Here is a 10,843-nt window from a genome sequence, read left to right as displayed (position 1 = left end):
GTGACCAGCCATTACTTTCCTGGGTTTGCTCGGAGGAATCTCTCGACATCTCTCTCGCCCGCCCCCCCGGGTGCTGACATTCCTTGGGAGTCTCCCTTTCTTGCCCCCCTCCTTCTCCTTCTTCCTCCCCCCCCTTCCCTCGCTCCCTCCCTCCCTGTATTCCACCGGGGGGTGGGGGGAGACGAAGTTGGAGGGGGTGGGTAGGTGGGGGGAAGAGCAGGAGGGAGGGAGGGCGAAGGCAGTGTGGAGTTGTCCGGGGGTGGGGGGGCCCTGTTGTTGCGACGAGAGCGAGCGAGCCATGGACGGCCCCACACTCTGCAACGGCTTTCGCAAGAAGCGGCGCTCCCGCTCGCAGCGCGACCGGGCGAGGCGCTCCAAACGCGGATTATTACAAGGTGCTGCTGCTGCTGCTTCTCCCGGCGGGGCGGCTCTGGTGGTGGTGGCGGCGGAGCCGAGGCGGACGCCCCCCGCCCCGTCCGTCCTTTCTTCCTCGGGCTCCGAGCTCGACAACAATGGCAAGCCGCCGCTGCCGCCGACGTGCCGGCCCAAGCCCCCCAGGAGGAAGCGGAGGGAGTCTTCCTCGCCCGAGGAGGACATCATCGATGGCTTTGCCCTGGCCAGCTTCGTCACGCTGGAAGCCTTGGAGGTGAGGGCGCCCGGGCTCCCCGTCGGGGGTGGCGGCGGCGGGGCTATATTCTAGGGAATCCCGGAAGGGGAGGGGGCGGCCGGGCTTGCCCTCTCGCTCATTGTTTGCTGACTGTGGGTGGGTGGGGGGTAATGGCAGCAGAGAGGGGTGTGTGCGTCGAGGAAGGAGGGTGTGCACTTTGAGGGAGGGGGGGGTCCTCTTTCCTTTCCTCTGGTCCCTACTGCTGGGATAACAATGCAGACCAGGAATCCCCATCTCTCTCTTTGCGCCCGCCCCCGAATCCCTTGGCTACTCCAAATATTTATAGGTCGAGGTGGCTTCTTCCCCTGCCTTGCTGTGCGCTGAGTATATTTATTTTTGTTTGGGCTGCAGTTTGATGGATGTGCTGCTTTGAGGAGCGAGTTGGCTGGGTGTCTCTCCCCCCCCCTTCCCCTCGCTCTCTCCAGCTGTTGGGGAGTGGTGGTGGTGCTTTATGTGTTCGGAGGTGGGGAGGGAATCGGGGTGTATTCATTGCGAGCGAGAGGGGGGTGGGAAGAGGAGGGGCTTGGAGGAACTTGGAGGTGGCGGGGGGGGGGCAGAATGAGAGACGGGCAACGGCATTGGACTTGCATCTCCTTTATGCTCCAGAAGGGTTGGTTTATTTATTTGCTGGCCCTTTAAAGCATGGATGGAATGAAAAAGGGGTGTGTGTCTGAATAGATGTGCAAAAGAACATCCCCTGGCTGTCATCTGAAGGGCTGCTTGCAAGTGGAACCCGGTTGTCAATGCCGCCTTAATCCCCTTTCTCCCCTTCTTTCTCGTTGCAAAAAAAAAAAGTGCTTTTGTGTGTCTGGTGTGGACAAGTGGAGACTTCTCTTTATTCCACGCAACACTTGCCGTGTGCTGCTTTCTTCCCCCTCCCTCCCCACAATGCACTTTTCTCCTTCAGTGTTTGATTTCTCCTGGGGAGAAAGGGCTAGTTGGAAGATGATGGGCAGGGTGAGATCTTACCTTGACATGATTTCTTGTGGAGAGGAAATCAGACTGGTATCGCTGAAAGACAATGCCAGTACTATGCACATTATCACAATTGTGGTGTGCAAGAGAAACAGGAGTTGTGGAAGAAGCATGTGGCACCCCCCTCTCCAAATCTGACAGTTGAGGGTTAACATAATACCATTATTTCCCAGCTTCCTTCCATCTCTTCCCCCTCCCCCTTGACCCCCATATCTTAGGGCTAATTTCTTGGTTTTGTCAATTTCATTCACTCCCTTTCCCCAAATCAGTTTCACACAACTTTTTGGCCTTGGGTTTCCTGTTCTTTTTCATTGTGTTTACATTGCATGCCATTCAAGGTTAGACCTTTCAAGCTTAGGTGTCTTCCTAGAGTGAGTATGTGTTAATCCAACATGTCCTTGCCTTTTGGTATATCAAATCAGTTAAAGACTGATTTGGACAACGGTTGCTGGCCCTTTAACTTGGAGAGAGAGAGAGAGAAAGAGAAAGAGAGGGGGGGGGGAGCAAGCACACTACTCTGTTCCAACCCCCCTTCAGAATATGTGACAAAAATGCCTCCAGTTCTGATGTTCTTGTGAATTCAAAACAGCTGTTATGGTGTCCCTGGTTGTACAGAAACATTTGTGTACCAGTGATTTCCACTTACAATACCCACCTGGTTGTAAACTTCCTTGCATTCAATTCCTTCAGTCTCTCTCTCACCCCCACATCCCCACCAGTCAAAAATCCCTTCCTTCCTTGATTTGAAAACTAGAGGGATTCAAGGTTTGGGGCTTCTCCCTCAAAAGCTACTGACATGCGTATGAACTGCCGAGTAGGCCAAGCCCACCTTATAAACTCTCCGTACTTGCAAAGCATTTTCCTTTTCTGAATTTTCTGGCATTCATTAGATTAAAACACAAACAAGGACAATAATCGCTGAAATGCATGAGGTATGGGATCAAGAAATATTGAGCTGCATGCTTTTATGGTGGGGGTGGAGAGGAAGGCTTGGACATCTTTATGTGTTGGTTTGAGGTTTGGCAAGTGTATACATTCTTTCTAGGCACAGTGTTGCCAGTTGCTGTTGTCGTTTGAGTAGTTTTGGAGCTCTGCTTACTGTATATATATCTTGGCTCTATGGCCCCACAGTTTGCATTCTGTATGCAGCTTGGGGGTCCGTATACCGGTATGAACATCTCCTCCCATATTTTCCTGCCTATACAGTAAGATCTTTAGCTGAGGCCTTTCTCTTGAGTGTTGTCACTTTCTGAAGTGTGTAACACTTGCATGGGCTTTTTTGTGGTGGCCCCTTGACTTTGGAATAGTCTTCCTGGAGAGGCTGGACTTGTATTTGACACAGTGCAATCTTCTTGGTGCCAGGTTAAGACTTCCTCGTTTGCCCAAGCATTTTGAAAGTGTTCTGTTCCTATTCAGGCTGCTTTTCTGTTGTCTTCTAGGGCATTTAATTTTTTGATGATGGTTGATGTCTTGCTTTTATTGCTACACACACCCACACCCACCCACACCCACACCCCCCCCCACACCATCCTTGGATCCATCTGGATGAAGGGCAGGTCAGAAGTTATTAAAATAAACACACTTGAAAGAAGTTTAGGCAGAGATCTGCCTCCACAGAAATCAATAAATATTCCATTGATTTTAGTGGACCTTATTCCTTTGAAAAGATGCTTAGGGTGACAGCCTCAGTTGTCTTATGGTGCCAAGACAAGCATACTCTCTCAAATGCTATTTTGAAAATAATTGTCGATGAGCAACAACCTTTCAGCAATGGGCTGACAATAGACAGCATAGGTGTGCAGAAAGGGGGAGTTTGGGTGGGTGAAACTTGTCACATCACAGTGGATCTGCAAAACTCACATTTGCTGGAGTCCCATGCTCTGTGTAACTAGATGCAGAAGAGCGGCTGTTAGGAAAGTGTGCCAGCACAATTGGCAACAACTGTTATGTCTAAGGGATGTATACACGGGGAGTGGGGAGCATTGACTGGCATGGTAAGCTGGCATGACACAATGGTTAGCATTTCAGAATTGGACCAGAGGGACCCAGGTTCAAATTCTGACTCTTGCATAGGTGACAGCTCCCTGGGGCCTTGGGTGCCTGAGCACCCAAAAAATTCCCCATGAAGGGGCTGGGCACCCACAAAGGCAGTGTCAGAGCCATGCATGCTGTATGGCACCCATGACCCTGGGCACCCACGGACGCGGGGGCAAGTTGGCACTCCTGGGCTCACTGTATGACACTAAGCCTTTCTCACAGGGTTTTTAGGAAGATAATATTGGGGGAGGAGTGCAGAGAACCATGTGCTGTACCTTGAGTTCCTTGGAAGACAGGCAAGATAGAAATACGGCAAAAGTACAAATAATAAAATTATTATTATTATTTCTCTTTCTGGCTGCGAAAATATGAAAAGGACACTGCCCCCAAATTATTAAACCTATGCTGTCTGGGTGCTGTTTTTATTTATAATCTTGTCATGCTGTTATTTATTTATTTGACTCACTCTTAACTTCCATATTTTATAATAAGATGTATTTTAATCACTCCAGATATCATTTATGTATTACAAAGCTATTTGGATATATTTTGCATATTGTGATATTTTACTCGTCTTCTTGTTGGTTCTGTTTTGTGTGACTGCACAATGAAGGATCTGTTTTAATAGCGCTGTTGGCTGGAGTGTGGTGCTGATAATGCCAAGGTTGCAGGTTCGATCCCCGTATGGGACCATTGCATGTTCCTGCATTGCAGGGGGTTGAAATATATGATCCTCAATTCTACAATTCTATGATTCTAAGTCCACTTAAGCGAATGCATTTTCAGAATCCAGGGGGTTCATTGGGGCACTTTCTGGGCTGCTCCAGTTCAGACTGCAAGTGTAAGTGCTGCATCTCTGAACGCTTATTGCCATGACAAATAAATTATATGCAAGTGAAAAGATTGTATGCCAGAAGTCTGGGTGAAGCCTTTTGCCCTGACATGCTAATTCTCTATAGACCATGAGATTGTTTGCCATACGGGAATATTCAGTGTTTTTTTTCTAAAAAAAATATTTAGGGGGTACTCTCATTTTCCTAGTCATATTGAAATACCGCCTCTCAATGAGGCCAAACTTAGATCCACAAAATGTTTAGGCGAATGCATACCCCTGCTTCCCCCCAGAAGAAAGCAATAAAGGTAAAGGACCCCTGACAGTTAAGTCCAGTCGTGAACGACTCTGGGGTTGAGGCGCTCATCTCGCTTTACTTGCTGAGGGAGCTGGCGTTTGTCTGCTCTGCAGACAGTTTTCCCGGGTCATGTGGCCAGCATGACTAAGCCGCTTCTGGCACAACGGAACACCGAAACCAGAGCAGCGTACAGAAACGCCGTTTACCTTCCCACCAGAGTGGTACCTATTGATCTACTTGCACTTTTGGCTTGCTTTCAAGCTGCTAGGTTGGCAGGAGCAGGGACTGAGCAACGGGAACTCACCACGTCGCAGGGATTTGAACCACTGACCTCCCTCCCTCCTATTCCCCAGATACCCGCAGCCTGAAATGGGACACTCCAGGAAAAACTTTGCCATTCAGTATATAAAATTGGTGCAGTGTAGGAATGAGCAAATCTCCCCATTTCTCTTTCAGTTACAGGGAACCAGGCAGAGGGCCTTCTCAGTAGTCCCTGTGGAATGCCCTCCCATCAGATGTCAAGCAACTAAACAACTTTCTGACTTTTATAAGACATCTAAAGGCAGCCCTGTATAGGGAAGTTTTTAATGCTTGATGTCTTACAGTGTTTTAGTTTGTTGGAAACCGCGCAGAGTGGTTGGGGCAATCCAGTCAGATGAGCGGCATATAAATAAGTTGTTGTTGTTGTTGTTGTTGTTGTTGTTAAGTGCACACAACTGCTCTGTGTGGTTGGGCTGGCAGTTCTTTTTGTACTGCTGCAGCACAGCACATATTTAGTCTTATTAAAACGATGACCCTGGATTCTGATATTTCTTGGATTTGCTATTAAGTGTGGGTGTCAATGTTGCACCAAGGAGGCAGGTTGTGTTTCTGCAGAATAGAATATAGACTTCAGAGTTTGTCCCTGTTGTCTGTAAATAGGTTTCAAAATATTGCTTTCCTTAACACAAAGCTGCTCACAACAAGGAGAAGCTTAAATGATCCTCATAAAATTGGTTAAATCAAGTGAACACCCACAGTGGATCATTCACGGCTGGAATAAATAAATATGCACTTGTGATTTGAGAATTATGGGGTAGGGCAGGCATAACTCCTGTGTGGTGCAGTGGCTCAGGGTTCTAAGCCCCTTCAAGGAGATCTCTCCCCAACCTTTTTGTGGATTCTACTTTTAAGAATGACAATCCTTGTCCCTTTGTCAATGGTGGATATATAAGTGTCTAAGTCTATCCAACTGCTCACTAAAAAAAGCAACGCCATTAAATGCATTTAAACACATGCCCCATCTGCACTATATGTAGGGTTGCCACGTGTCCAGAATTTCTCAGACATAACCGGCGTTTGCAAGAAGCAGAAAGCACTGAAATGTCTGGGAAAATCCGGAAGTACGGCAGTCCGTGTTAGAAGTGCAGATTTTGGTGAATTTCATTACAAATAGCTCAAAAACTCAGGGGTGGGTTTTTTTTTTGGAGATTTTGCAGATTGAGTCTGGATGTTAACTTTTTGAAATAGGGCAACCTTGCTGTACAGTATCGTACCACGTTAGGCAGTCATAGTCATGGCTACCCCAAATAATCCTGGGAACTGTCATTTGTTGAGGGTGCTGAGAGTTTCTAGGAGACTGCTGTTCCCCACAGGGGGCAAGGCCAAGAGATGTGGTCTTCCTCCATCCTCAACACATTAGCACAGGCATAGGCAAACTCAGCCCTCCAGATGTTTTGAGACTACAACCTCCATCATCCCTGACCACTGGTCCTGTTAGCTAGGGGTGATGGGAGTTATAGTCCCCAAACATCTGGAGGGCCGAGTTTGCCTATGCATTAGCATATCGGAGAGTACGTATCTGAGTAAGGATTAGGTAGCTAAAGGTGTGTAGCACCTGTCAGTGGTGTATGAGAGGCTTCCTTCCTTACAGACCCTCTTGAGGTCTAAGGTCAGTAGAGGTGGCCCTCCTAGTAACTCCCTTGTCCTCAGAAGCTGAGGGGGTGGCAGCAAGAGGGCAATTTCTGTGGCAGCCCCATAGCTGTTGAATTACTTTGCCACAGAGGTATGCCTGGCACTTTCTGTATGTAGTTTTCATCATATTCTGAAGACACACATCTTTATCCTGGCAACTAACTCCTCTCTCTCTCTTTCTCTTTCTCTCCCCCCCCCCCCTTACGGGACCCTAGTCTCTTCATTGCAATCAGTTGTTGCTGTTCCTAATAGAATCATAGAACGGTAGAGTTGGAAGGGATGGCAAGAATCATCATCAGCCTTCAATGCAGAAATCTCAACTAAAGCATCCACGACAGATGGCCATCTCACTTCAGCTTAAAACCCCCAGGGAGGGAGAGCCCACAACTCTTGTGGGCATCAGTTGCATTGTCAAACACCTCTTATAGTCAGAAAGTTCTTACTGATGTTCAGTTGGAATCTCCTTTCTTGTAACCTGAAGCCATTGGTTCAAGTCCTACTCTCCAGAGCAGGAGAAAACAAGTTTGCGCATAATATTGTGCATCAAATAGCTGTAACCCACCCTGGGACCTTGCAGTGAAGGGTGGATAAGAAATCAAACCACTCTCATTATAATGATTAATATGTGTGTATAAGTTTTGAGTTTGTCTGACCCTCCAGGATATAGGGTTCATCAGTTTTGCGTTGCCGAACTTGAACTATTATGCCCGTTGGCTAAATGACCTCCAGAGAAAGTGCAACAGAATCTCCAGGCGCAGGGAACAAATGTTCAGCAAGACATTATCTTGCTTGCTCTCCAAATCTGCATCATATCATTCCATCCACTGAGTGAGCATAATTGTAAGCAGTTGCTCAATTACGTTTCATGCGATCCAGCCAGATGTTGCTTGCAGTTTTTTTGCGTTCTGAACAGAGGAGGAAGAAGAGTGATGCAAGGATGTTGCAGAATAAGAAACCTAGTTCCTTTTCGAAACATCTTAAGCATGGTGCTGATGGACAGATGTATAGGTCATTATGTGTTTACTACAGCTGGCCTACTTTGGTATTAAAAGAACTTACCGTATAATGCGCGCCATTATTTCTTCTAACATTGTTAGGACATTCTTTGTTCTGAGTGTAAATGGAATTTACATTTTTGGGATTGTTTATATAATAATAATAATAATAAATAATAAATTTTATTTATATCCCGCCCTCCCCAGCCGAAGCCGGGCTCAGGGCGGCTAACAACAATCAAATAATCAAAAAATCAAATAATCACACAATCTAAAAATATTTCATTATAAAAATTAATTAAATCAAATTGATGGCAACCAATTAAGCAAAGTTCTGTGCAGGTTGCCAGAGGAGGGAGTCAGGCTGCGCCCTGATCAAAGGCCTGGCGGAACAACTCTGTCTTGCAGGCCCTGCGGAAAGATGTCAAGTCCCGCAGGGCCCTAGTCTCTTGTGACAGAGCATTCCACCAGATTGGAGCCGCAGCCGAGAAGGCCCTGGCTCTAGTTGAGGCCAGCCTAACCTCTCTGAGGCCTGGGACCTTGAGGATGTTATTATTTGCAGACCGTAGGTTTCTCTGTGGGGCATACCAGGAGAGGCGGTCCCGTAGGTACGAGGGTCCTAGGCCGTATAGGGCTTTAAAGGTTAAAACCAGCACCTTAAACCTGATCCTGTACTCCACCGGGAGCCAGTGCAGCTGGTATAGTACCGGATGAATGTGATCTCGCAGCGAAGACCCCATAAGGAGTCTCGCCGCGGCATTCTGCACCCGCTGGAGTTTCTGGGTCAGTCTCAAGGGCAGCCCCACGTAGAGCGAGTTACAATAATCCAGTCTGGAGGTGACCGTCGCATGGATCACAGTGGCTAGGTCAGGGCGAGAGAGATAAGGGGCCAACTGCTTAGCTTGGCGGAGATGAAAAAATGCCGCCTTTGTTATAGCTGTAATCTGCGCCTCCATAGAAAGGGAGGTATCGAAGATTACACCCAAACTCTTAACGGACGGTGCTGGCACTAATTGCACCCCCGCAAGAGATGGGAGTTGCCCCCTCAATCCCATATCGTCCCGACCCAGCCAGAGGACCTCTGTCTTCGAAGGATTTAACTTCAACCGGCTCCCACGTAACCATCCAGCCACAGCTTCCAGACATCTGGTCAGTGTGTCTGGGGCCGAGTCAGGATGGCCATCCATCAACAGATAGAGTTGGGTGTCATCAGCATACTGATGGCAACCCAGCCCAAAACTCCGGACAAGCTGGGCGAGGGGGCGCATAAAGATGTTAAAAAGCATCGGAGAGAGAATCGCACCCTGAGGCACTCCACACACCAAGGAGTGGCGCGATGACAATTCCCCCCCAAGCGCCACCCTCTGTCCCCGACCAGAGATATGTTGAGGTTTATTTTGTTTTTGTTTTTTTAATTTCTTTTTATTGAGTTTCTCTTAAAAAAAACAACCAAAAGAAAAAAAAACAAATCAACAAATCCAAAAGAAATATCCATACATAGCACAAAGATAACATCCATTACAGTTCTTTGTCTTCTTCCTTGAATCTTTATATCTTTAGATATTTAAACCTTTTCTCTACACACCCATTGACCTCCTTCCCTCCCGATTTCAGGCTTCTTAATAAAAATTCTTTCTTTTTTCTGCAGCTATTAATTGTTAATGGTTTACGCGTCGTAAGACTTATATCAAAACTGCTACAGTTTTTAAGTCTCTGTAGTTTCCTTCAATGTATACCATAAATTTATTCCAGTCACTAATAAACTTTGTATTTTTTTGGTTTCTGATTTTTTGTGTCATTTTTGCTAAATCAATATATTCATATAATTTTGTTTGCCAATCTCTGATCGTTGGGGTATTTGGGCTTTTCCAATTTTGTGCAATTAATATTCTAGCGGCGGCTGTGGCATATTGGAATAATGTCTTATCTTCTTTTTTGATTTCATCCCCAATTATTCCTAGTAAGAAGGCCTCTGGTCTTTTAGGGAAGGTATATTTAAATATTTTTTTAACTCATTATAAATAAGTTCCCAGAACTTCTTCATTATTTCGCAGGTCCACCACATATGGTAGAAATTGCCTTCTTTGATTTTACACTTCCAGCAAGCCTTATTTCCTGTTCTGTACATTTTCCCTAGTTTTGCTGGTGTGATGTACCACCTATACATCATTTTCCCCAAATTTTCTCTGAGTAAGACACATGCTGTGAATTTCATTCCACTAGTCCATAATTTCAACCACTTATCATATTCTATATTGTATCCCAAGTCCATTGCCCATTTTCTCATGACCTCCTTTATTTCTTCATCTTTAGTGTCCCAATCTAATAATATGTTATACATTTTAGATAATAACTTGGATTTACCTTCAATTATTTCTATCTGGAATTTAGATTTTTTCTCGTTTATCCCTACTTTTTTGTCTTCCTTCCATACTGCGTTTATTTGATGAAACTGCAGCCAGCCTGTTAGTTTGTCTTTCAACTCCTCATATGTTCTCAATTTCCATCCACTCTCTGATCTTATCAGTAGGTCTTCATATGTCAGTCTATCTCCTTCCATATTTGCTTTTTTGGTTGTTAAAATATCAATTGGGGATAACCACCAGGGTGTTTTCCATTCCAAAAGTTTTTTATTTTTCTCCCAAACTTCGTATAGTGGCCCTCTAATAATGTGGTTTGAAAAACCTTTATGTACCTTTTCTTTATTTAGCCACAAATAGGCATGCCAACCGAACCTGTTGTTGAAGCCTTCTAAGTCTAACAGATCGGTGTCTTCCAAATTTATCCAATCTCTAATCCAGCAGAGGCAGGAGGCCTCAAAGTATAACTTCAGATTAGGTACCGAGAATCCCCCTCTTTCTTTCCGATCTGTAAGTAATTTGAATCTAATTCTCGGTCTTTTCCCTTGCCATATAAATTTTGAAAGAGTTTTTTGCCAATCTTTAAACATTGAGGAACCTCTAATCACTGGGATGTTTTGGAACAAAAATATCATTCTTGGGAGTATGTTCATTTTTATTGCCGCCATCCTTCCCGCCCACGAAAGTTTTACTCTGTTCCACGTATCTAGGTCTTTTTTAATCTCC

At 45.8% G+C, this 10,843-nt stretch overlaps 1 protein-coding gene across 4 annotated transcripts in view; it reads left to right on the top strand.

Moving 5' to 3' along the window:
- Nucleotides 1-222: 222 nt before the first annotated feature.
- Nucleotides 223-10,843, top strand: part of AUTS2 (activator of transcription and developmental regulator AUTS2) — a 689,755-nt gene continuing 679,134 nt past the window's right edge. For 3 of the 4 annotated variants that reach the window (XM_080982807.1, XM_080982806.1, XM_080982805.1), the window contains exon 1: nt 223-646. In XM_080982807.1, coding sequence (XP_080838933.1) covers nt 299-646 — 348 coding nt within the window. In that variant the 5' untranslated portion in view covers nt 223-298. The remainder of the gene's footprint in view (nt 647-10,843) is intronic. The other variant, XM_080982808.1, reaches the window with a different exon arrangement.

The sequence above is a fragment of the Podarcis pityusensis genome (genome assembly GCF_964106645.2).
Source record: "Podarcis pityusensis genome assembly, chromosome: 15".
NCBI lineage: Eukaryota > Metazoa > Chordata > Lepidosauria > Squamata > Lacertidae > Podarcis > Podarcis pityusensis.
The sequence above is the reverse complement of the archived record's forward strand: the minus strand, read 5'-3'. Positions and strand labels throughout refer to the sequence as shown.